This window comes from Belonocnema kinseyi, chromosome 8 (assembly GCF_010883055.1).
Source record: "Belonocnema kinseyi isolate 2016_QV_RU_SX_M_011 chromosome 8, B_treatae_v1, whole genome shotgun sequence".
Lineage (NCBI taxonomy): Eukaryota > Metazoa > Arthropoda > Insecta > Hymenoptera > Cynipidae > Belonocnema > Belonocnema kinseyi.
Genome location: NC_046664.1, coordinates 81,329,815 through 81,357,438, shown reverse-complemented (window position 1 = coordinate 81,357,438; position 27,624 = coordinate 81,329,815). Strand labels below are relative to the sequence as shown.

General features: G+C 33.2%; 1 protein-coding gene across 1 annotated transcript in view; it reads left to right on the top strand.

Moving 5' to 3' along the window:
• Positions 1–22,386, top strand: part of LOC117178780 — a 226,464-nt gene extending 204,078 nt beyond the window's left edge. Inside the window, 13 exon segments of the mRNA XM_033370251.1 lie at positions 3,765–3,950; positions 4,286–4,495; positions 6,211–6,393; positions 6,495–7,076; positions 7,155–8,087; positions 18,793–19,155; positions 19,268–19,468; positions 19,545–19,787; positions 19,999–20,366; positions 20,568–20,838; positions 20,934–21,172; positions 21,243–21,429; positions 21,723–22,386. Coding sequence (XP_033226142.1) covers positions 3,765–3,950; positions 4,286–4,495; positions 6,211–6,393; positions 6,495–7,076; positions 7,155–8,087; positions 18,793–19,155; positions 19,268–19,468; positions 19,545–19,787; positions 19,999–20,366; positions 20,568–20,838; positions 20,934–21,172; positions 21,243–21,429; positions 21,723–21,961 — 4,205 coding nt within the window. The 3' untranslated portion in view covers positions 21,962–22,386.
• Positions 22,387–27,624: the final 5,238 nt, after the last annotated feature.

Sequence of the window (27,624 nt, the reverse complement as noted above, 5' to 3'; positions counted from 1 at the left end):
CCCCCCGAAACCTTTGGCCTTTCATATTAAAGGCCGCCACCACTAAGTTATGCAGAGGATAATCCTCCTTTATATATTTGAGTAAATGGTGGAAAAACGTCTGGATAAATTGAATTTATTTTTCAACTTGTTTTGAAATGATAAACATTATAAATTAAATTTTTTTAATGATATTAGTCCTCAATAAATTTCAAGTGAAATTATTTTTTCTTCGCACCGTAATTTTTAATCTGATCGATTGAAGACTGGCCGAATAATAATGAAAATTAAGCATTTCAATTGGACTTATATATGCATCAGATTTAAAAGCAGGTGGCAATTATAGCGTTTGTAGTCGTGTAATTAAACTAAAATTTTATTCTTACATTATTCCTATTCAAATTTCGCAAAAAGAATGTCCTTTCTTATCCCGAAGATATATTTCAATGATTAGATTATCCTACTATATATTTTTAAATGTAGCAGTGAAAAAAAAAGAAAAATATATTGGGATCTGAAGTCTTGAGGGCACCACTAGCGACAAAAGCAATATGGCCGGCGACAGTAGGTAGATGTCTCATAAGTCTCATGTAAAACCATTGAAAATGAGTCTTAAATCTTAAACATTAAAGTAAAAATAGCTCAAATTTGTGATTTCACAAAATCTACACCGGCATGTAGAAACTTCGTAGAAGGAGAAAGAATTTTACATGTGCGACACCTTCAATTTTGCGGAAAAGAGGTGGAAAATAAAACTTCAGTTTCTATTATTGCATTTTGTATGCAAACTTCGAATTTAAAAAGTTTGTTCTAAATAATAAATTCTTCCGTTTTTCCCTTATAAACATTTAAAATGTAATATTAACTATCGACGTTTCAATGCAAAATTCAATTTATATCAGCTTGAAATGACAAATTAGCAGTAACTTTTTTCAGATTTGAGGTTATGTTGATATATTTGTACCTGAAATAATATTTTTATTTAGAAACTGCTTTGATTATTTTCACTCGAAATACTGAATAATTATTAAAGAATAAAAACGATAAATACTTGATGATGATGATCGTAACTTTTTCTTCAATCTTTTTTATTGACAGTGGAACAAGCTTGAATATCCGTTTGAATATTCTAAATTTTTTACTTTATTCTGTTTTATTTCTCAATTCATAGTATCAGTAAATGCTGTAAATTTCCTATAAGATTTTTCAGAATTTTTTTTAAATAGGAGTTTGTTTACATTTCGGAAAAACCGAACAGTTTCATGCTTTCGACCATTAGAAGAGCAACCAAAAACACAACAAAACACTTTACTCTTTGATTTTCGTGGCGAAAACTCCATTGATAAAGTTTGATTGATTTTATTTGTAACTTTTTATTCTTTCCCCGGTTTCACTGTAAAAAGCACTGTAAAACAACACTGTAAAACCTTTAGAAAAATTATTTTCGTATACTCGCCTATACTTTTCGTCAAAATTTACCTGCGCTCAGGACTTTCCGATTCTGTCACCAGCTGACGTACTCGAGTTCTTCAGATCCCAATAATTACACCCCCCCCCCCCCCCCCCCCCCCCCCCCCCCCCCGTTGATCATTCGCAAGACATATGGAAATGATGAATCTTTTCGAAGTAGATAACACAGTAGATAGTGGCTATTAGTGTAAAAATCGCGTCAAGTATTTACAGTAAATACTATTGTGGAAAATTGAGTTATTAAAACTTGATAATTAAATAATTTAAGTAAAGGCTGTAAAGAATTATAACGAAAGATGTACGCAAAGTAAGATACAAAAGACAAAAAAAAAATTTAGCTTAACATAACCTCTTATGTGTCAGTTTGAGACGCTTTTCTATGATCATAAAAAATGTGATTTTTATAGTCTTTAATAAATAAAAAAAACTATATTTTTAAAGTTTTTTAAAGCATATAATACCAAAATTTCGGAGTTAATATTCCAAAAGAATTAGAAGGGCTCACTTTGTAAGTTTTGTCGATAAAGGATATTTTCTCCCTAGAACTGACCATTATCCACGACCGACAAAGCGGGCTTTTTTATTTTGGATTTTTAAGAATATTATATTATTTATTGTTTTTAGAGCATAAATAATCACGCTATGCCAGCAATATGCGTCTCACTCAATGCCTAATGACATGCGAGCGATATGTGACTCAATTGATGACGCATATGCCTGCGCAGGTGAGAAAATTCTGTGCGTGTTTATCGGCACAACGTGCGTGCATGGTGCGTCGCATATTGCTTGCATTTTGTGATCTGAGCAACCCACATAAACACAATTTTAAATTGGTGAATTCGAATTTGTGGTATAAAAGCCATAATGATAAAATTAATATTATATATTATAAATATTAATCAAATTAATATTATTGATTTACTTGCAAATTTAACTGTTGGTTCTAAATTTTTATTTCGAATTCATCTTAATTAAAATTAATGCAAAAGTTGAAAAAAGTATTCAAACAATTGCAAACATTTTTTGGTTAAAAATGTTTTTATTTGTTCGAAAATTGATCTTTTTAATTATATATTTCATCCTTTTTGAGCAAAAAGGTAACTATTTGGTTGAAAATGAATCTGTTTAGGTTGGGGCTTTAGCAGTTTGATTAAAATTCGTTGTTTTTTTTAATCAATTGAACTGCTTTCAATTTGCAATAAAAATCTTTTTTTGTTATTGAAATATCAACTATTACATTTCTTAATAAGAATCCACCTTTTTTTTTTTTGTTAAACATTTTGACTTTTTTATTTTAAAATACAACAATTTGTTAGAAAATTAAAGTATCAGGTTAACTAAAAAAGGCGTCATCTGATCAGAAAAGATAATAGTTGATATGTTCAACAAAAAAATATTTTATTAACATATTGAAAGCAGTTGAATTAATTTTTAAACAAATTTCAATAAAACTATTGAAGCCTTACCCAAAACGGATTAATTTTCAACCACAGTTGCATTTATGCTCAAGAACTATGAAATTTATGATAGAAAAGATAAGTTTTTGAACCAAAACGACAAATTTTCAATAAAATAGATGAAATGTTGATTAAAAAAATCTCAGTTAAGAAAGAAGAAAAACATTCAGCCGAGCTGTTGAATCTTCAAATAAAAAAGACGAGTTTTCTTTAAAACAGTTTTATTTTTAACTCGAAAATATATTTTTTTCAACAGAAAAATTAACTTACTTAATTTATTCTTTAAAAAGTAAGTCGATAATATTAATCTCATTAATATTTATAATATTTAATGATAATAATCTATAATATAACATCTTAATACATACTTACTAATTTCTATTAAAAAATTTAATTTATGATTTACTATTAAATTACTTTCTCAAGCAGTTAAAAAAATTTAAGGTTTAAATTGGATGCTTCAATAAACTACTTTGAACAAGTTTTTTAGAATAAATAATCAATTAAACGACAAGCATGGAGCTTATAAACAATATGTTTAATACGTCACTAAACACAATACTGCAAATTCAATTAAAAACACGGTGAATGTGGCAGTTTCAGTAATGGAAACGCTAAACAATTTTATACTTAAGCGTATAAAAAATGGGCAAAAACATTACTTATTCTATTAGTGTAGGAAATTTCAACAATACAGTGCTATAAAATGTATATGGAATATAAAAGATACTCGACGATATTTATTATTGTCCCAGTATTAGACATACTTTTTACGTTGTCTCGGTAACGTCCGGTTTACCTTATTTCCTGAAAAATATAAATGAACTGTATTTACTTTTTTTTATTTGAACGAAATAGGTGCCGATCAATGTCGCGTGGATGATGAGTGCGACAATCACGAATTATGCCAGAGTGGATCTTGCATTGTAGCTTGTCTCACCATCCAATGTGGATTCAATGCTCAATGTAAATCTACGTCTCACTCCGGAATTTGTACCTGTGCTGCCGGTTTTTCGGGTAACCCATACATAGAATGCTCCGAAGGTGCGAATTAAGTTAATTTCAAAATTGCCCAGTGGGCAGAAAATTTGGCGACGTCTTTACGACATTGTTACGACATCTTAACGACAATTTTACGATATCCTATGTCCATGTCGTTAAGGTATCTTTACTATATCGCAAAGACATCGTCAGATCATACGACATTTTCACGATATCGTAAAGACACATTAACTACATGGACATAAGATATCGTAAAGTTGTCGTAAAGACGTCGTAACGATGTCGTAAATACGTCGCCAAATATTGTGCCCACTGGGTGTTTAATTTGACAAAATTAGAATATGCGTGTGTATTGTTGTGTTTTTGTATTATTTCAGTTACAATTCAAACACCGATATATCTTCCTGACTGCGTTTCCAACGATGATTGCTCCTCAGATAAGCAGTGTATCAACTCTCGCTGCACTAATCCTTGTATTGAGGCTAGTCCTTGCGGAAGAAATTCGTTCTGCCACGTTTACGATCATAATGCAGAGTGCAAATGTCCCGAAACATACTTGGGCAATCCTATCGTTGAGTGCATACCACGTAAGTTTTTCTGATTAATAAATATTTGAGATGTTGATGTTTCAATGGATTTGTATGTAAATATCCCATATTGGGCGAATGTAAGGATTTGTGCGGCATCTTTTGCTTGTGAGAGTATTTTAAATCTTATGAATCGAGACAAGTCCCTAATAACGCACAGTTTGAAATTTTTTTCGTTAATATTTTGTCTGCTCATCGATATAAACAAACAATTTTCACTGATTAATAAATAATATTTCATGTTGTCCCGATTAAACTATTTGGGCGAATGGATTTTTCCGCCATGTTTGATTTTCTACAGTAGCGGGATATCATCACTGATAAGTACTAAGGCTTAATTTAAGTTGTAATCAGGAATTTGAACATTTTAACGTGAAAATTTTTCAGCATAATAAACCACATAATTTAAAAAAAGAGTATTTTTATCGTTTGTATTTTTCAATTGGCTGTCGCATTGTCATTGTAATCGTTTCTCATACATTTTTATCAATTTATTCAATACAAATGAATGAAAAAAACAGACGCCATGACAGAAGGAAGCTTTAAGAATTGAAATAGTGAGTTGTTTCTCAAACGTTTGAAATTTGCATGATTTTTTGAGTATTTTTTTATTTAAATTCTGAAATCTTAAAAGTTGAACATATTAACAAACTCATCGACAAAATTAGCAGAAATATGACAGAAAAAGAAACAAGAAATAAGGCAGACTAAATATAGCACAAGAAATTGATTTGTGTTTGGCTTTTATCCTGATTTAATAGAGAAATTTATATTACTTGTGCCATACTTTGGTTTGTAAGTTTTTAAATTTTCTGGACTCCTAAGTGGCTAGAAATAAATTAAGAATGCTCAGCTTGTCTCGCGCTCTTAAAACTTGAATCTGATAATTTTACAGTAATAATAATTTCACGCAGCAAATAAAAATTTCGAATTTCTCGGATCTGCTCACATATTTTCCTCATTTTATTTTCCCGGGTCAGAACGAACTCTAAAATAAAAAATATGATGCAAGGGAGTTTTCAAATTAAATTTTCAAATATTTACCGAAGACTCTTCCTAACGTTCCGGAAGTGACGTGATATCCATAGCCGAGTTGGCTGATGAGTTCAGCAAGGTTGGTTGCACCAACGCGCAAGCAAGGGATTTGGCTTTCATACAATTTCTGAGATAGAAGAATACTTTTCATGATTGTGGCGGTAATTTTTCTCGTTAATAATAAACCAAAAACTTGAGTTTCTCGAACTTCAATATCCAGAGATTGGCGAAGTCCTATAGAAAAAGTGGCAGTCTTCTTAGGTCGAAATTGTGCCTGAGCAACCACATCTCTACCCTTCAATATTGGTTTCATAGCCCTTTTTTAATCTTAAAGGCTTTCTCGAAACCTATAAAAAATAATACATGCAGAACGATTATCTGGCATTACAAAGTCCTTTCTGCCATCACTTTTTGATTATCGTCACAAACTGCAAGCGAAAATATCGTCCTGTCATTTCATACGTGTCATTTTTTTCTGCTTTTTTCCTGTAGTCGCGAAAAACAACACCTATATCGAAAATATATTAAATCCATTCTAAAGTGTGGTTAAACTATTGCTAGTGTCATTACCTTTGAGATTTCCACGGATTTACCTATAATATCTGAGAATTCGCCCAAACTAGGTCACACGCACATTCTGGGACATTTCGTTTACTTAAAAACTTTTTGGAATGTTACAGCTTTGAAAATACCAATATGCGACTCGAACAGTCAGTGCGCTGGTACGGAATCGTGTGTCAATGGCAACTGTATTAGTCCGTGCGATTGTGGTTTAAATACCAAATGTTTTGTCGCAAACCACTATCCAATTTGCAGTTGCTTACCAGGATACTCCGGAAATCCACATTTAGGATGCACCAAGTGTAAGTAGTGTGATTAAGCAATGTTGTTGCTAAACTAGATTTAAATAAAGTAAGTATTAATCGTCTTCTATCCTAATAACAAATCCACTTTGTTTTAACAGTGGAATGTGAAATAGACAGTGACTGTAGATACACTGACATATGTCACAATGGACAGTGCATCAACCCTTGCATTTTAGAAGATAAATGCGCTGTTAATGCTGAATGCTACGGAGCTAATCATCGAGCAGCATGTAAATGTGGTCCAGGATATTACGGAAACGCAGATGTACACTGTGAGAGAGCAGAGTGCACCAGCAGTTACGACTGCCCATTCAATCTGGATTGTTATGAAAACAGATGCATCAATCCCTGCACATACGACAATCCATGTGCACAAAACGCCGAATGTTTCGTTCAAAATCACATCGCGTCCTGCCGCTGTCCGGAAACTTTACCTAGCGGAAATCCATACTCTTACTGTGAACGTCGTCCACCACAAAATGAACCCGAATGTCTCAAAGATGTGGACTGTCCAAGCAAACTGGCTTGCATTAAGAAGACTTGTGTGGATCCCTGCACTGAAATTCGACCTTGTCTCGAGAATGCTCGTTGCAGCGTTTTCGATAACGTGCCCGTACGAACTATGGTGTGCACCTGTCCGGATGGATGGATTACAAACAAAGATGGATTCTGTTCACGAAGTATGTTGGAATAATAATTTTTTTAACCACTTTAGCTGCTCTGACCTCGATTTCCTAATTGAAATAATTCCTTTTCAGTTCAAATCACCAGTGGATGCGACTCAAACGACCAATGTCCGGAACACCAGTCTTGTATAAACCGCCAATGTCGAGACCCTTGTAATTGTGGAAGCAACGCCGTTTGCTACGTCAAGAACCACAACCCGATTTGTTCTTGCCAGAAGGGATATCAAGGTCATCCTGATGTCGCCTGCTTCCCCGCCGAGTGTCAACGTGACTCCGAATGCATGCCCGACAAGGCATGTGAAAATGGAAACTGTGTCAATCCTTGTCTACTGACTTCATGCGGTACAAATGCGGAGTGCTTCGTTCGAAACCATAAGGCAAATTGCCGCTGTCAATCAGGTTTCCGAGGAAACGCTCAAGACATGTGTCGTGTAATCGGATGCTACAGAAACAGCGACTGTCCCAGCGACCATGCATGTGTCAACGAGCAGTGTACCAACCCATGCTTAACTGACACTTCTTGTTCTTCCCGAGCCAGCTGCATAGTGCAAAATCACCTTCCATTCTGCAAATGCCAGAATCATTTCACCGGAGATCCTTACGTTGGCTGTGAGCGTCGTCCAGAACCACAGTGTAGGGATGATGATGACTGTCCTCACTTAAGAGCTTGCATAAATGAAAAATGTCAAGATCCTTGTACGGCGCTCGAACCTTGCGTTGAACCAGCTGAGTGTAGAGTGATGCCCAACCATTCAGTGAAGTCGCTGGTTTGCGTTTGTCCAAGCGGGTACATCAGCAGTGGAAGCAGAACTTGCGAACGAATCATTATCAATCCTGGCTGCACACGAGATAGCGATTGTCCATCAGACGAAGCTTGCATCAATGCACTCTGTAAAGATCCATGTGCTTGCGGCTCGAATGCGGCTTGTACTGTGAGAGACCATAAGCCAATATGTTCGTGTCTTCCTGGACACGATGGAAACCCTCAAGTGCACTGTAGTAAAGGTAAGATATGTCTCTTCATTCAGAATGGTATATGGTATGCAAGAATTTGTAAAACTGACTCTATCCTGCCCGCACCATCACCATACTGCAACGGCGGCCGGATTTATAACCCTTAACCAGCCTTAGAGTCTTTGCAATATAGAGAAAGTACAGGAAAATGTTAAATAAGTTTGGTAATAATTATTCTGCTAGCCTCGCGGGTGATGATTTTACTAGATATAAAGTTAAAATTGCGTTCTGTGAAGGCATTGATCTAAGTTGAACATAAGCCATTCACGAACAGAAGAAAATGAATTACCAGCAGTTGCCGCTTTGGATACTCTAACTTATTTGGTAGATACTGCAGATTTTGTTAAGCAAAGAAAAATTCAAAGAAGGTAAGAAGGCTTGCATTAAAAAGTATTGAAAAATGTCATGCATCTAGTTTTAACGTGAGAAATATTGAATACTTCTGGATCCAGTTTTTGTCCTCCCGTTTTGAATTTCCACAGCAGTTGAAGTTAACTCTTCAATTGAATCCCTTGCTGTATCTAGCGCCGAAAATATTTTTCTGAATACTTTTGGATACCACAAAGCAACCAAGAAATAGAAAAATTGTAATTCCTTTTAATTTAGCGCATTTCGTTACTTTCATTTACTGTTTTTCAAGAATAATGAGGTAAAAAGCTTTTAAAAACAGAGAATCGGTCATTTTACGATCTGAGGATTAATTTCCATACAGATGGCTCAGGTGAAAAATATATTTTTGAATTTTTTATCATGATTTTATATGTTTGTAATTAATAATATTTGAACAAAGCGAACATTTTACTATAAAGAGGTGTATTCTTGTATACAATCCTAATAGATTTTGCAAATTTCATGCTTTTGGAGCGCTTTCTAATGCTTAAAACGAAAATTCTCTTTTTAATTTATTGGCAGTTACGTCACGCAGCTCCGACCAGGTTCTCACAACTCCTATGGGCTGTCGTTAGAGTTCTGAGTCGGTTATATTACTTAGAGAACAGTAATGAGAATAAGAATATCACCGAGAATTTATGAGTGTTTAAGAATTTATTTTCATTGATAGAAAATTGCATTTTCTATCAATGCATGTTTTTAGTTGTTACAAAAAAATGTATTTTCATAAAATATTTATTTAAAATCTTATCTACAATTAAATTTTTAATATAATAGTTGAATATTCAACCGAAAAAGACAAATTCCCAAGAAAAAAATGTCATAGCTTATATTTTAATAAAAAAAGAATGAAATTAATACAACAAAACAAAAGAATTTTGAAAGCAAAAAGACGAATTTGCAAAAAATAAAGATTTTTCACTCAAAAAATACATAAAAGTTTACCTAAATTATTATTGAACCTTCAAGCTAGAAATAAAATATAACTTTTCAACAGAAAATTATTTTTCCACGAAACTGATGCACGTTTACCCAACAAAAATGAAATATCAAACTAAAAAATTATGTTTTTACCAAAGAAGGCGAATTTTCAACTAAAAAAGATCAATCTTAAAAAATGGAAAAGGTACATTTTCTGTTTAAAAAACATTAATTTTCAACGAAATAATTAGACTTGTGACCAAAGAGATGAATTTTCAACTAAAAATATAAATCTTTAACAAAAAATTCATTTCTTAACAAACTGATTCATCCAAATCTTGCAAACAGATTAGTTGCATACTCAAGCAAAGAAGAATGATTTTATTCAAAAATTTGCATTTTTATTTTTAAATAAGAATGAAATTTCTTCTAAAGATGGATGAAGTTTTAGATCAAAAAGATACATTTTCAACAAAAAAAGTGGAATTTTCTTTTTCTAAAGATTTCAGTTAACTTTTCATGATCAGAATATGAATTTTCAAACAAGAAAAAAGTTTCTACGAAAAAATTGAATTTTCAATCAGAAAAGACGAATTTGTAATAAAAAATGTCAAATTTATTTTTCAAGTGAATTTTTATTCAGAAAAGATTTTAGTTCACTTTTCAACACCAAAACATAAATTTCGAACAAAAAGTAAATTTTCTACGAAATAGTCAAATAAGAAAATGTATAATAGTTTAATTTATAACCAAAAAGTTTCATTTTTATCTAAAAAGATGACATTTGACTTAAAACAGATAAATTTTTAATTAAATTAAACAAAAATAAAATTTAAAAAATAATTTAATTTTCATCTAGAAAATAATTCAGTGATTTTTTCAACACCAAAGAATACATTTAAACAGTAGAATTTTCAACAAAAAATTATGACTTTTAATAAAATTGTTGAATTTTCATCCAAAGAAGTTTTCAGTTTACTTTCTAACACGAAAATAAAAATAGTAACAAATTTGCAACCAAATTAGATATTTTTCAAAGAAAATGATTAAATTTTGAACTAATTAATAAAATTTATAAGTAAAAGGTTAATCTTTAGAAGAAAGTTGCGAATTTTGAAAACGCTGAATCAGAAAAAATCTTTAAAAAATTGTCCATTTCAAAAAAATTATGTTCTAAAATTTTTCAATTTGGAACGTTTTTAATTAGAAATAATACAGTTTTAATTCCTTTGGTTTTTAGATGATCGAATTTCAAAAAATTGTATTCGCAAAATATTTCATTTTTAACGTTTCGAACTTGTTCTATTTTCGAAATTTCCTTATAATCTTAAATCATTCAAATTTGCGATTCTTATGTTTAAAATAGAAGTTTTTCATTTTATAAGCTTTACATTAGAAATGATACAATTTCAAATCTTTTCCAATAAAGTTATCAAATTTTAAAAATTTAATCTAAAGGTGTACAACTTGAAACACTTTTAATTAAAATAATACCATTTGGAAAAATTGTATTTTAACGCTTTGCCGTGAGAGGATTATTTAATGCTAGTATTTATTAAGTAAAGTGAGGCAAATGAATTTTGCGGTTATACTTTCAACCGAACAGTGTTAATTAATTAATAAACTACTGTTTTGCATGTTTTCAATTCCTGAATATGCCGAAGCTAGACAATAATTTATATTTAATCGTTCAAAGATTATTTTTGAACCGTTGACATAACGTGAACAATAAAAATGTTGTTAAAAATCATAAATTCTTAAATTCTTTTATACTTAATCGTTCAAAGATTATCTTTGGACCGTTGACATAACATGAACAACAAAAATGTTGTTGAAAATCATAAATTCTTAAATTCTTTTATATTCAATCTTCAAAGATTATCTTTGAACCGTTGACATAACGTTAACAATAAAAATGTTGTTAAAAATCATAAATTCTTACATTCTCTTAAATTCTTTTAAATTCTCATAAATTCTGTCATATTCACGGTTATATAACCTGAACTTAAATCCTCAGGAATTTAAGAACTCTCGGTGTCATGCAGAATCATAGAAACTAAAAAAACTGTGTCACCGCTTGATGGCGCTGTATGTCACTGTCGCACTCAGTCGCTCTTCCACAATAACCAACCTTACGTACACAGCAAATGACAGCTTGACAAAACAAAATGCTGGTTGACGTGACGAAAAAATACGGACCAAAATATATTTTTTATTCAGGGTATTCTAATTTCTAATTCTAATTACATGATATTAATTTATTAAATTATTATTGATTACTATTAACTTGGTTGATGTCATTCTTGTGAGCACAAATTTGAAAAAAGATCTCACATTCATATTTTAAAAATAAACAAACTTTTTAAATTTTATTTTCGTTGCTTCGTTTAATTTCTTTAAAAATTATACTTTACAAAGAAACCAATGCGAAACCCAAATAAAATATATAAAGAATAATTCTTTTGACTTCATGAATATTTTGTTCTGATTTTTGCATTGTCTTCTTTGCTTTGATTTAATTTTGAATTCAATTATCTAGAAGTCATCTGGATATTATCTGGACGCCATCTTTTATCTCATATTAATGTTTTGTGTCACCGTCTGATGGCCCCCTTGCTTCTTCATATTTTACCATTGAGTTGGTAGAGCCTGGCTCCAAACGGCCTTGGAGGGGATTAGAATCTTATTATTTTTTACCGGGGACCCAGCAGGCACGAAATTTAAAGACGTTTTTTAGAACGTCCCAGGGACGTTTTTAGGACGTAAGGTTTTAAAAGACGCTATTAGATAGGATTTCCAGACGTCCTGGTTTTTACGGACATGTCCTGGTTTTGCCCCATCTGTCCTGGTGTCCTCGTTTTCTCTTAAAAACTATAAAAATGTCTTGGTTTTACAGAACTAAATTTTTTCTTGAAATCTTATGATTTTGAACGCCTCTTTACACGTAATTCTATTTACGTATTGTAAAACGAAATGTAGTTGATGGACTTTTTTTGGAGCTTTTTAAAGGGAGTACCCTCGGTAATAGAATTACAAATGAGAATCGTTTGATATTTGGATGACATTTATATTAAAATGCACTGAAGCTCTGGTTAAAATTTTGGAACCTTTTAGAGCTTCATAGTAGAAAAATCAATGATTGAAAATAACGCGACCCTTTCTCACGAAGCGCGACTCTCACTGGGCGGGCGCTTTGTCGTTTGGGCTTTTTGTCACGGATCCCTTATGAGAAGACGCCTATACATGCAACGATGCCAAACTTACAATTGTGACCATGTAAGTCAACAACAAATTGAAACGTTCTCTTAAGGCCATGTGATGAGTATAACAACTGATCAACTCAGCCCTAAGATCAATATTTTTTTTCCCATATTGAAAAATAAAAGTTTAAATAACGCGGAATTTTTTTTCGGGAAATGCTAATAAATATTAAAGGATCATTTGTGGCCTTGCAAAGAGTTGGAGGAAGAAAAAAGTTTATTTACGCAAATAATGATTATCGACGGACACATTCAGGTTTTACAGCAGAAGTTTGACTTTTAACTTTCTCTGACGGTAATCATCCAATCTGTTTTACCCACAGACCCTAGAAGTTCGAAGCCTGTGGAAAAGATTTGTCATGAGAGTTGACGTTCGCCGTATGGCGGCGCCAGCTATGCAGTTGGCCTAGAATTCAAATAATGTACAGCGAAAATGTTAAAACAAATGTTTGTTAAAGCAAAATAATTTTCTGATAGTTCTGGGTAAAAGATAATAATCTTTAAGATTTTCATTACCTTCTAAATCAAAAATAAAAAGCGAAAGTCGTAAAATTCGCTGCTTTTAGACATAAATCCCAGTGCATTTCTACTAACGACAACAAATTATTATTCATGCGCAATTAAATTAAACATATCATTATTTGCGTGATTTTTAAATATCTGAAAAGAAAAAAGTCTAAATTTTATATTATATTATATAATTTGACATATATTTTTTTCTTTATTAATTTAAATTCTTTTCGGATTTTCAAATATTTTATTAAAAATATTATGTGTCCTAATAAATATTTCGGGTTTTCTTTATTTGACAATAACTATTCAGAGTTTAATGTTTTTATTTTTAGGTAGAACTTTCAATTCTTATTTAGTTCTAATGCTATATCGCTTATATTTCATTCCTTAAAGGATTCTCTGCAAACCTCATTGGTACGTTATTATTTAAAATAATGTATTTGTGAAAACCTATTGATTACAAAAATAACGATTTTATAATCCCTGAATAAAAGTTTTTTTTAATAAAAACGTACCAATGCGATTTGCAGAAAATATTTTAAAGAATAAAATAAGCCCTACAGAATTAGGATTAAATAATAGTTGCAACTATTACCTAAAGTGAGAGAGAAGAACATTGAACCTAAAAGCGATTGTTAAATAAACAATGAAAATTATGAAATATTTATTTGAAAATTTTAACTCGAGTTCTTTTCCAAAGCTAGTTATAATTAATAATAAAATATTTTTCTCGATTTTATCAATCATTTTTAACAATGTTTATTTTTTAGCTTAAAATAACTTTTGTTCGTGTTTAATTGAAAAACAAGTATAATCAAAATTCCCTTTTCCTCTTTGATCTTAGACTAAATTTCATAATAATAGTTATGACGAAAAGCAAATTTTTTGATGAATTCATTAAAATTATTTAATTTTGTTTACAATGTATAATTTTAATTTTTTTATGTTAAATTGTTCAAACTACAATTTTTTTTGAATTCTACAAAATAAAAAAAATTGTCCTAAAATCTTCCTGAAAATTACTAAATTTTTCTAATAATCTAGAGAATATTGCTTAATTCTCTGAAAACCTTTTCAAGTACATAAAATTCACAATTTTCCTTAAAATTTTCTAAAGACTTCCAGATTCTTTTTTGAAATTTATTTGGAAATACTTTGAAACCTTTTATAACATTATCCTAATATTAATATTTCTAAATAAAAAATCATTTAACATTTTTCTTGGAATCTAAACAAAGTTTTTGTATTCTCTTGAAACCTTTCGAAATTTGAATTAAGCTTCCTTTTTCAAAATCTTCAAAAGTCTATATTAAAAAAAAATTAAGTCTTTCGCAAGTTTAAAATTAACTTTAAATTGTTTGAATACTTTAAAATATTTATTAAACATAACAGAATTTTTGTGGTTGTCATTTTTTAATTCTGATTCAATTTTCTTGTAGAATCCCTCTTTTAAAATAAAGTAATCATTTGAGATTTAACTATCGACCTTGAGACCATTTTACTTCTACAAATTAAAAAAAAAATTAATCCGAAAAAATAGTTTCAAGATCTTTCAGATTCATTTTTGACATCTTTTGAAATCTTAAAAACTTAATATTAACCTTTTAAAATAAAATCTAAATAATTCTGAAATAAATATAAAGTTTTAACTAGGTACTATCAATTCAGTCAATTATTCTTTAAAAGGCATAATTTAATCATTTTAAATGAAAATGAACATTCATCGATCATTTTTTTCTGTAGATTCGACTAGAATAATTATAATGAATAATTCAAAATCTAAATGTCCTGATAGGCGATAATACATCAATGTAATATGGATAAAATAGCAATTTGCACATTATTTTTAAAATTTAGTTCCTATGAAGCGATTTCTTTTTTATAATAAGACCCTTAAGTTCATGTTTGCATTCAAACCAAGTATAATGAAAATTCCCTTATCGTCCTAAATCTTAAACTAAATATTATGATATACCCATACACTTTATATGTAACAATGTTGCCACAATAATTCAGTTTGATATCATCCCTTAAAATAGCTTGTGCCATTCTTTAACAATATTTTGATCATTTTGTACTTTGTCAAATTTAATTTTATTAGCTTTGCTCCGCTCCCGATTACTATTTTTATCCCAATTTACAATAAAAACAAACGCACTTCACCTTTCAAAGGCCAACTGGTTATTAACCCAACAATTTTATAGTTTCCATATTATTTCAATAATAATAAAGAGTATTATTGTTATTACTTGCATTCATGAGTAACAATGAATTATAATAAATTAATGAATACAATACATAATTAAGAGAATAAATAGAAAAAATAATAATGGTCAATTACTAATCAGACGATTTAATCACTAAAAAAGAAATAGAGTAGCAATGAATTTAAAATTTGGATTGTTTGGATAATTAATAGAAAAACTTGGATAATTATCAAATTCTAAATAATTTGATTTTGAATACCTAGTTCTTGCATGGTTTAATCCTTACAGAAATGTTATTTCCCAGGTTAATCTGAAAAGACGCTTAGTAAATTGGAATTTTAATTTAAAAATATTTAGTTTCCTGGCGGACCGAATAAACGGATAGGATACGATACAGCGTACCCTTGTAGTATCCACACAGTATCCCTTCCGTATAATGCAACAAAAACTAAAAAAAAACAGTAAGATTTTAGAAACTTTTAATTTATCGCAATTCTGATTTTATGTTAAATGAAATGCACGTAATAATTGCAATAGTTTTTTTTGCATCGTTAAAAAATTAAAATAATAAAATACCTGTCTTTAATATAGACTGAATGCGACTTCAAGCGCATCTTCTTTCAGTAGTAACATACTACTTAAGCCAGGCTGGGTCGACTTCCATGGGCGCGTGTGATCGCATATACGTTTGTAGTTATCGACTTCCTTTTAGATGGCTCTACTGTAGAAGCAGAAATGGGGGTAACAGTTTCTTAAAATATCTTTGCACCGCAATTCTTATGTTTGTTGAGGTTATGTTTTCGTCAACTAACGTCAAGTTTTGCAAAGTTTTAAAAAGTTGTGTCTCGTGGTATAAAGTGAAATCAGTAAATTGAAAAATAAACAAAGTTAAACTTAATTGAAATGTTTGTGCTGTGCCAGGATGTCACTGATTTCACTTTTGTATTTTAATGCGAATAAATAAAATGTCGAAAAAAGTTACATTTTTTGTGTCATGTATTTTTTCATTGATTAGAAAATTAATGCAGAATTGTACAAATTTATGCCGAAAAATGATACACGAAACAGTATTTATACATTTTTCGTCTTAGATTTGTATAGTTTTGAATTAATTCGTTTATTTTCTCTGATTTTAAATCGTGCAATAGATTTAAATAATATACACACATACGTACAAGAAACCATAGATACATGTTAGGTATCGACTTCCTTGTAGATGCGCTAGTGTCACTATAAGTGGTCGAACGCACCCATGAGAATCGACACAGCCTGATTTAAGCGATTATGAATGCGCTGTAAGTCGCCTTCAACATAAGTTATGGCATTTTAAAATTTTTTAACGGTGCAAAGAAAAAGCTATTGCCATTACTCCGTGGAATTCGAATGGCAAATTTAACTTGGAATCCGAATTGCAACAAGCTACCGGTGGTGTTACTTGACCTTTACCGGTTTCACTCATAGATGTCGCTAGTGATATGTATACATTTCTATGATTTGGCATCTATGTCATATTTTTCTATGGACAATAACCTTCAAAAATACACAATTCCATTCTGCCAAAATAATACCATCATAGTTGTTTACCTCAGTTTATATGTCGAGTTTCGTTCCAAGTAAATCGCATTTGCGGCATTCGTTGCCTTTCTTATTTCATCAAAAGAAAAGAGCAGTTTAAGATCATCGATTGCTGGTAGAAATTTATGGTGAATATGCTCCAGTAATTAGAACATGTGAGACATGGTTCCGTAAATTTAAAAGTGGAGATTTCGATTTAACAGACACTGAACATCCTGGTGTAGAGAAAAAGTTTGAAGATGAGGAATTTCAAGCATTATTGGACGAAGTCCCAACCCAATCGCAACATCAATTGGCACAAACACTAAATGTGGCCCGAGGAGCAATTTGTCAACCTTTAAAAGCCATGGGAAAAATCCAAAAGTATGGAAAATGGGTACCACACTAACTGAACGATAGACAAAAGGAAAATAGAAAAACCATTTGTAAAATGCTGCTTTAACAGTTCGAAAGGAAATCTTTTCTGCATCGAATTGTCACGGGGGACGAAAAATGGATTTATTTCGAGAACCCAAAGCGGAAATAATCATGGCTTCCATCTGGTGAGGTCGGCCCATCGACTCCAAGGCCAAATCGCTTTGGCCGTAAAACAATGCTCTGCGTTTGATGGGACCAGTCTGGTGTGGTGTACTTCGAGTTATTAAAACCTGGTGAGGCGGCGACAACGGATCGCTACCGACAACAAATTATCAGTTTGAATCATGCGTTGATCGAAAAACGGCCGGAATAACCCCGAAGACATGGCAAAGTTATCCTACAATATGACAGCGCACCGTCTCATACCGCTAAAGAAGTGAAGAACACATTAAAAGCATTGAATTGGGAAATATTATTGCACCCGCCGTACTTTCCAGATCTCACCCCGTCTGACTATCACCTTTTCGCATCGATGGGACACTCACTCGCAGAGCAGCGCTTCGCCAATTTTGAAGAAGTCGAAAAATGGCTCGTCGAATGGTTTGTCTCGGAAGAGAAAAAGTTTTTTTGGAATGGTATCCATGATTTGCCTGAAAGATGGGCAAAATGTGTAGAATCCAATGGTCAATACTTTGAATTAAATTTTTTTGAGATTCCCTTGAGAATTAACTGTTTTCTTTAGTGAAAAAACGGCAAATTTCAACTAACACCCCTGGTAAATGCCCATCTTACAGTTTTTTCATGATACGGAACGGATACTATGTGGATACTATAAGGGTACGCTGTAGCGTATCCTTTCCATTTATTCGCTCCGCTAGAGTTATTATAGCTATTTCGAAAATTTTCAATTGATTTTTCATTTTTACATTTTAAGAGTTGAAAAATGTGCATTTTTTATTATAAAAGATATAAATTTGATATTGTAACATTTTTCAGCAATGAAATAAAAAATTTTAAATCTTAAACTTTCTAAATTTCGGAATGGTCGACTTTTAATTTGTAAAATTGAATAATTTTAAATGCGTCGTATATTTAAAAAATTTGACAGTTGAATTTTGTAGCTAAGAAGGTTAGTTATCTACCAAAAAAGATGATATTATTTTTTTATTATTATGTTATTATTTTGTCTTTATCGTGCAATTAATACGTTAACTTCGAAGCGCTTATCATCGTGTAGATAATTCCAGAATTTTACTGGACTGATTTCTTAAAATAGCCGGTATACTAAAAAAACGATCTCCTTAATTTTTCGCGGCATAGAATTCACTTTCCGCACAAAACAAGGCCGTCTGGGTTATAAATATGGCCGACTAGTCAGTTGGTTGATAGGACTTACAGGCGAAGGGATGCAACGTGCATACCACCTATTCGTGGAAGAAATTTTCTCAATTTGATGATTTTTTTGTCTTGCAGTTATCGGTTGTCGATCAGATAGCGAATGTAGCGGAACTCACACTTGCGTCAACCACAACTGCGTACCAGCATGTGCGCCTTCAGCATGTGGAAGAGGAGCAGAGTGTCTTGCTATAAATCACAAAACCATCTGTGAATGTCCACTTGGTTATGGCGGTAATCCGAGAGTTGCTTGTGTTCTCATTGGATGTAGAAGTAACACTGAATGTCCTACGGACAAGGCTTGCATTAATAAACTATGCGAAAGTCCTTGCACACAAAATCCTTGCACGGGACAAACGGAATGTCGTGTCCACAATCATGCTGTTCAGTGCCTCTGTCCCGAAGGATACGTCGGAGATGTAAGAAAAGGCTGCCGTAAAGGTAATTTAGTGTAATTTCGTATGTAAATAAAATTAGATTGTTATAGATGAATAATTTTTAAAAACTGCTGTTTATATACTATTAAATTCACAATGCTTGTCATATTTTACAGTTGATGTATTATGCAAGTCTGACTCCGATTGTCCATCCCAAAAAGCATGCTTCAATGGCCAGTGCAGTAATCCTTGCGAGATGGTCAGGCCTTGTGGAATCAATGCAAATTGTAGAATTTCTGACGTACTGCCAATAAGATTAATGATATGTGAATGCTTGCCTGGATATCGAGGATACGCAATTGAACGCTGTGAAAAAGGTACTTGCTAGTGAATTTATATGGTAAGAAAAGTTATTTTTAATTTTTTTCTCATGAATTTTCATATCACTTGTAGTTAAAGATTGTCCGCTAGAGAAGGGTCAAGTTCGAGACGAGAATGGAAACTGTGTGTGTCCGCCTGGTAAGGGTAAGGATAGAAATGGCGTTTGCACAACTTGTCGCCCGGAAATTGGAATGAGAATTGATCTCGATGGCAATTGTGTTTGTGCTCTTGAGAAAGGTTGGAGCTATGACGAATATGGAAACTGCGTATGCCCAACACAACATGGTTACACTGTAGAAAAAGACGAGTGCAAACGTAATTATTCTCTTGTCACTTCTTCTATTGTCTTATAAAACATCTTCAATTTACTAAAATAAGATCAATCAAATAATCTTCATAATTGAACAACTTTTATTTTACAAAATTATTAATCATGGACGCCTAAACGCATGCCAGTGCAATCTTCCCTTCATCTTCACATTAATTATTAACATAACTAACCCATTTTAATACCACAAAATTACAGTGAAAGCTTGCTTCAATGACGATGATTGTCCAGACGACAAAACGTGTTCATCAATGACATCCACGTGCGAAAAATGTCCTAAAGGCTATCATGGTCTGCATTGCACTAAGGTCATGTTTCCTAATTTAGCTGGACGTACGGACTTCCCTAAATCGGAAGTTCAGGCGCATTGTCTCTCTGATGGTATAGAGGTAGACATAAACTTCAGCAACAGTACAGAAGCAGATGGTTTTGACGGGGTGCTATACGTGAAGGGCCATAGCAAAGAGGAAGAGTGTAGAAGAATTATTTCTCTAGATCGTGGTGTGACCAATCATCACCTGACATTCAAAGTTAGGTTTGGTAATTGCGGATTAATACACGTCAATGTAAGTACGAATTAACTTTAGAATGCAGTCACAAAGTGGAAAAACTCATCGTAATCCTCAGGACGTCCATTTCTGTCCAATTGATGTCACAAAAACGTCCTCAAGATATGAGAAGTCTTTGAGATATCAATTGTACTGCAATGGATACCCCAAGAAAGTCTTTGGGGCGTCCTTATCAACCAAATATTGACTTACTTTTAGGGAGAAGCCGCTTTCAAACTCATTATACAAAAGCATCCGAAACTGATGACGTTCAATGCACAAGCATATGTTATTCGGTGCTTGTATCAAATTGGAGAACAAAATGTAACGCTAGGATTCAATGTTTCAATGCTCACGACCGCTGGAACAATTGCAAACACCGGACCTCCACCAACTTGTGCAATGCGAATTGTCACTCAAAATGGAGCTGATGCTATGGACGCGGAAATAGGAGATAATCTCATGTTACAAGTCAATGTAACTCCCAATTGTAAGTACTAAGTCTTACTATCATTTGATCAAAGTTTCTTGCTCAGTCTCATAATAGGAAGGTAAAAACTGATTTGAATTTGATGTCCTCTAAAGCGATTTACGGAGGTTTTGCACGAAATTGTGTTGCCAAAACGATGGACGATAAGAAAGAAAACGAATACATCGTCACGGACGAGAACGGGTGCGCTACTGACCCAACGATATTTGGAGAATGGGAACAAGACGCTGAAACGCAAGTTTTGTCAGCGAGCTTCAACGCATTTAAATTTCCCAATAGCGACAATATACGCTTCCAGTGTAATATCCGTGTCTGCTTCGGTAGATGCCAGCCAGTGAGTATTTCAGTGATTACCCGAAATGCAATAGTATCAAGTACCAACATTTTTGAATATTTTTCTATAGGTTAATTGTAGAGGATATAACGCTTTTGGACGTCGACGAAGAGACGTCGAGTCCGAACCTAATGACACTGCCTTAAGTATAAGAAACGGTAACGAAGGACAACTTCATGAAGAAATTACAGTAAATTCAAACACAATACGTACCATGGAGAGGACAGAACCCCGATATCTATCGGATCCTACTGGATGTAAGTATAATTAATGAACGATGTTAATTTTAAAATTCTTTCATTTTGACTAGCGTTGTCAAATATATTTTATATTCTTTTAAAGAAAGTACACGGAAAGAAATTCCGAGATATGAGTTCACGGAGGCGCGTGATTTTGAGACCTTTGCTTTAAAAACAAGGGTTCCGAGATCTGAGTTCTCGCGCGAAAGCGTGATAAAATCAAGGAGCAGTGCCATGAATTAATCTCTCGAAATTTCTCTCCGTGTAGTAGCAACAAATTTAATCAAATTTGTGTAAAATTTGAATTTTAGCTCCTGCAGCTCAACGAGTAGAAGACATATGTGTTTCAATGGTCGGCTTCGTAATATCACTAGTTATTACAGCACTTCTGGCGCTAGTCGCCGTAGCAATAGCTGTTTCCTGTTGGCTCTTGGCCTATCGACGCCAGCCAAAGACAGCCGGACCACTGCCACATCCACCCGAATTCCCAAATCCCTTGTTCACCACCGAATCGGTGGCTGAACCATCGCCCGATTATCATCTGTCATAAATCTCATAGAATAATTATTTGATAATTAACATAATTTGATAGGTAAATGAGAAATACATCTCGGGCCATTCGCGTCCTACTGACCAGTTTTGTATTTCTGCGGCATCTCCTCCATTGACTTATTCTTCCTTAATCTCAGGGTACGTTTGATCATGATGGAAAGTGTATTTGATATCGATGAGCATTGTAGCACTTACTATTTATGGTGATGGTATTTTCCATTATCTAGGTATGCGTGAAAAGACTTTGTACTTTTACATTCTTTTATTTCTTATAAGTATCGATTCTAGTCCCTGGAGGATTTGTTTAATATATAATCATTTGCAAACTTAATTGCTGTGTAAAGTCAAACAAATTAGTCTAATATAGCTTTCTTACTTTTAGACAATTGTACATTTTTTATCTAATAAAAGGCTAATGATTTATTTCTATAAAGTCCATCCGTCCTCTCTAAGGATCATTGTAAATAAAGTTAACTATCGCAACTTATGTAAACGTATAATAAAGAAAATAATTTTAAAAATATTTAAATGGATTTATTTATTAGTAAAATTTCCTTATAGGGGCAAGCCACAAAGGAAGAAAGTAAGTAAAAAGTGGGACGAGCAACGTTCAAGAATTCGTTAATGTTTGCCACGAATGGAAACCCGTGACCAGACACGCGCACATGCACACTGGTGGTTGCCATCACAGCGATGTCAACGCGCCTTGGAAGCTTTAAACTTGTGGATTTTTAACATAATAACCTACAATAATGGTTCACTGGAATTAACTTTATCTTTCACTTCCCGGTAATAAGCGTAGAATAGAGAAAAATTAATAGTTTCAGATTTCAGCACAAAAGTGAAGATTATTCTATTATTTAGAATGCGCGTTTTTCCATCTGCCTAAAATGCCACAGTAAGAATAAGATGTCTCCTAAACTTATTCACTTCTATTTCTCTAGCGACCGTCACACAGTTTTCTATTCTCCCAAAGAGAACGTGTTTTCAATATATTTAATCACTTCTAATTGTGCCAGTAACGCACCTTGCAGAGATATATTTTATTCCTCAAAAGTGGTCATATTTTGATTTTATTTAATTCATTCTCAGTGGGCACAACATTTGGAGACGTCTTTACGACATCGTTGCGACATCTTTACGACAACTTTCCGACATCCTATTTTCATGTCGTTTTGCTGTCTTTACGATGTGGTAAAGACATCGTCAGATCATGCGACTTATTTACGATATCGTAAGACATCTTAATGACATGGACATAGGATATCGCAAAGTTGTCGTAAAGATGTCGTTACGATGTCGTAAAGACGTCGCTAAACTTTGTGCCCACTGGGTTCATGCGGAATGTAAATTCCGAAATTTTAATTATCACCAATTCAACTCTGCCTCTCTAGAGTTAAAATTATTTAAATTCACACATTTGCATAGATTTCTTTGTTGCATTCTTTAAGACGTTTGAATAAATTATCAAAATATAATTAAATTTATATTTGAATATTTTTCGAATTTATAAGTTATAAAAATATTTAATAATAAAAAATAGGTTAAATAAATGCTTTCGTTAAATTTTAATAAGTCGATTGAGAAGAATAGGATTTGCACTTTTTCTGTTCCCGCTGGAGGATTTTTTGACGGAGGAAAAATCGCGTATTCATAGGAATACAAATTCTTAATTTTTCTGAATTCAACGCTTGTTACCGGGTTACATACTCTACACAAGATTTAAATAATGTAATTGTAGTACTTGCACTTTCTAGATCCTTTTCATATATTTAATTCAATTTCCCTTCTCCCCAGTGGGCACAGAATTTGGCAACGTCTTTACGACATCGTTACGACATATTCACGACATTCTATATCCGTGTATTCCCAGTGGGCACAAAATTTTGGGACGTCTTTACGACATCGTTACGAGATCTTTAGATTATCTTTACGACATCCTATGTCTATGTCGTTTCGGTGTCTTTGCGATATCGTAAAGACATCGTCAGATCATACGACTTATTTACGATATCGTAAAGACACCTTAACGACATGGACATAGGATGTTGTAAAGTTGTCGTAAAGATGTCCTAACGGTGTCCTAAAGACTTCGCTAAATTTTGTGCCCACTGGATTTTCGGTGTCTTTATGATATGATAAAGAAATCGTCAATGATACGACGTTTTTACGATATCGTGAAGATACATTAATGACATGGACATAGGATGTTGTAAACTTGTCGTAAAGATGTCGTAACGACGTCGTAAAGACGTCACCAAATTTTGTGCCCACTGGGGATTGTTTTTAATCCTTCGTCTGTAAACGTTTTTTCAATACCTCTCGTTTTTAAAGGTGGATCTTTGACGTCCGGTCATCTTTTCACCCTATTATTATAGTCGAAAAATTCCGAAAAAAATCATGCTAATATAGGAAACATCCAACTTGACATTGCAATCCTAACATGGTAGTGAAATAAAATTTTTCATATATTTTTCTTTAAAAAAGTGAAGCTACTCTGTAGGAATGCTGTGATTCACCTGAAAAATTGTAACTTTAGAAAAATTTAACTCAAGTATGCCTATTCTATTAGTATTTACATACTTTATTATTTTAAAAAACCAGTTGAAAGCAAAAAAAAAGTCACTCTACTACAAATTTGGTATACGCCGTCTGAAAAGTTGGGTCTTTCGTGTCCCTCTGCATTTGACCTGCTCACCGCAACTTTTCAGAATGGACTTGGACTGATAGGGACCACCAGACTTGGGAGTCAGCTGCATGACTTTTTTTAGGTGGGGTCAAAGCGGTCTCCTTTGGGAGTAGCAGCGGCCTCCTTTCCCTTTTTCGAATATTATTAACTGGAACCATGTTGGCCCGGAAATGAAAGACCCACCATTACAGACGAAGGTTTAATTCAGGAACAATTAAGGAACGTGATATACACCTAGCAAAATAAGAACAAAAGCGAACATAACCTACATATGCATCAAGATGTCAAAATATAACATAGGGTAGTAGGTATAACACGTCCCTTACGAAAATTGCGTATAGAAAATTGCTATACTCACTGAGTATTGAAATGAGTATTCAGTAGAGTATTAAAGTGAGTAGGAAATGCAAAACTCCTATCGCGGTTTGAGTATTAAGAAAATGAGTACCCAGTGGGCACAAAATTTGGCGACGTCTTTACGACATCGTTACGACATCTTTACGACAATTTTACGACATCCTATGTCCGTGTCGTTACGGTGTCCTTACGATATCGTAAAGACATGGTCAGATCATACGACGTTTTTACGATATCGTAAAGACATTTTAACGACATTGACATAGGATATCGTAAAGTTGTCGTGAAGATGTCGTAACGATGTCTTGAAGACGTCGCCAAATGTTTTGCCCACTGGGTATTGACGAAGGAGTATTGAGAGAATGAGTATTGAGAGAATAAGTATAGCGGGATGATTATGGAGAGAATGAATATTGAAATGAGTGGGACGATGGTCGTGGGGCTTTGGGCCCACTCCGTCGGTTGCGGGTTCGATTCCCACCTCGAACTAGCTTAGAAAAGGAGTTGTTCATCTCCGGAGAGTCGTGGGACCGGTACCTCGAAGGAAAAATGTTCTCTAAGTACTTAAAGCTGTTGCTCTTGGTCGTTCAGAACACACCTTATATTTAAGGTCCCTCTCCCAATACCAAGTAAGTGTGTGGAGGGTCTATAAAGGAATAGGGAAGAAAGTGCAAGCAAAATGTAAATCCTTAGGGGACACATCAGAAGCTTCCATTCCAGAGTATTGAAATGATGAGTATTGTTGGATGAGTATTAAAGAATAAGTACTGAGAATCAGTACTAAATATGAGGAACAAATTCAGCACTGCGCATGTGTGCGGGACTGCCCACAGGTTTCTCTAATCGTGGCAGACATGAACGAATACTATGCTAGGTCGCTGCTAGTCCCATCTCTACTCGCCAAATACATCAGGAAACAACATTCCTTACTAATCATTCGTGGATCGAGCTTACAAAATCAGAAAATAAGAACGTTACGTAAAGATCCGTTAGAAACTAGAGGTCCCAAATTTGGACGATAACATTACACTCTCATGAAGGAGAATGTAAGAACGCGCAAAATGATGATAGCAGTAATGTAGACGAATGAAAAAAGACAGAAGGAAAGGGGAGAGCAAATAATAAAAGAAATTAACAGGGAAATTAACGACTTTAGGAAAGAAACGAGGACATAAGAAGAACTCAAGAAGAGCTTGAAAAAAAGGATGCAGAATTTGGCACAAAGACTAGAAAAACAGAAATACCCACATGAAAAGTTAGAGATATTAAAAAGCAGGATGAAGCAGATAGATAGGCTAACCGGGAGTTTGAAGTAGGGGAGATTAGGGCTAAGGATAAGGTAAGGTTGAGCAAAATAGAGAGAAGGATAGAGGAACGAATATTGTGATAAAGGTTTTCAGATTAGAGGGAAGAAAAATTGAAATCGAGGATGGAAAAAAGTGCTAAGGTGGATAGATGTAAAGGTTCAGGTAGAAAAAGTAAGAACTGTAGGAAAGAAAGAAGAGAGCAGAACAAATAGTGCAAGTAAAACTAAAAACTACAGAGCGAAAAGGAGATAAGCAATAAAAAAGGAAAGAATGAAAGAAAAGTATTATTTGCTACTGTAGCATCGCCGAGAAAAGAAAAATAATTCTTTACAACTTAAATACTACACATCTATTTTTCTTCTGCATCTTTTTAATGAAAAAAAGGATTTAAATGACCATCTAAGGTTGAGGAAAGATGCGCTTTGAGATAAATAAAGTAGGAAAAAGAGCGTCTAAAAAAGAAAGACTGGGGTTTCTATTACAAACTTTGGCTAATGCCAACTCGTTATTATGATGCAGATGTGGCTTGAAGAAATGGGATGCGAAATAGGAAAGAGAGGCCTTTCGAGGGGATACAGGTGGAAGCAATAAGAGTGAAGAGAAAAAATAAATAAGAAGATCAATGGCAGCAATCGTGATGGGTATAAGAGAAATAGGAAGAAAATAATGGGAAGGGGAACAACGTGAAAGTTGCGGTAGTGACCGGAAAGAAAGATAAACAGATAAGACAGCTGAATAAAGTAAGAAAATGAAGGGAAGAGAAAGAACTGTTTTATTACACCTCCGGAAAAAAATAAATACCGGTAATAAGGCTTGCATTAAGAATAATTAAAAAATTGTATGCATCCAGTTTAAACGTAAGAAATGTTGAATACTTCTGGATCCCATTGTTTTCCTCCCGTTTTGAATCTTCAAAGTAGTAGAAGTTATCTCTTAAATTGAATCCCTTCCTGTACCTAGCGCCGACAATATTTTTCTGAATACTTTTTGTATACCACAAAACAACCAAAAAATAGAACATTTTTTAACCCTTTTAATTTCGCGTATTTCTAGGGTTACTAGACGTCCTAGTTTTCCGGGTCATGTCCTGGTTTTGTCCCATCTATTCTATTGTCCTGGTTTTTTCTTAAAAACTATGAAAATGTCCTGGTTTTGTAGAGAACACGATTTTTTTCCCGACAAATCTGATCATTTTTAACGCTAATTGCGAAATAATTTTTCTTTGATAAATTCTAATGTTTTACACTGAAATTGTTTTTTTAACTTATTGGAAGTTTTTTCTGGCAGCTCCGATAGGGATCGGCTTTG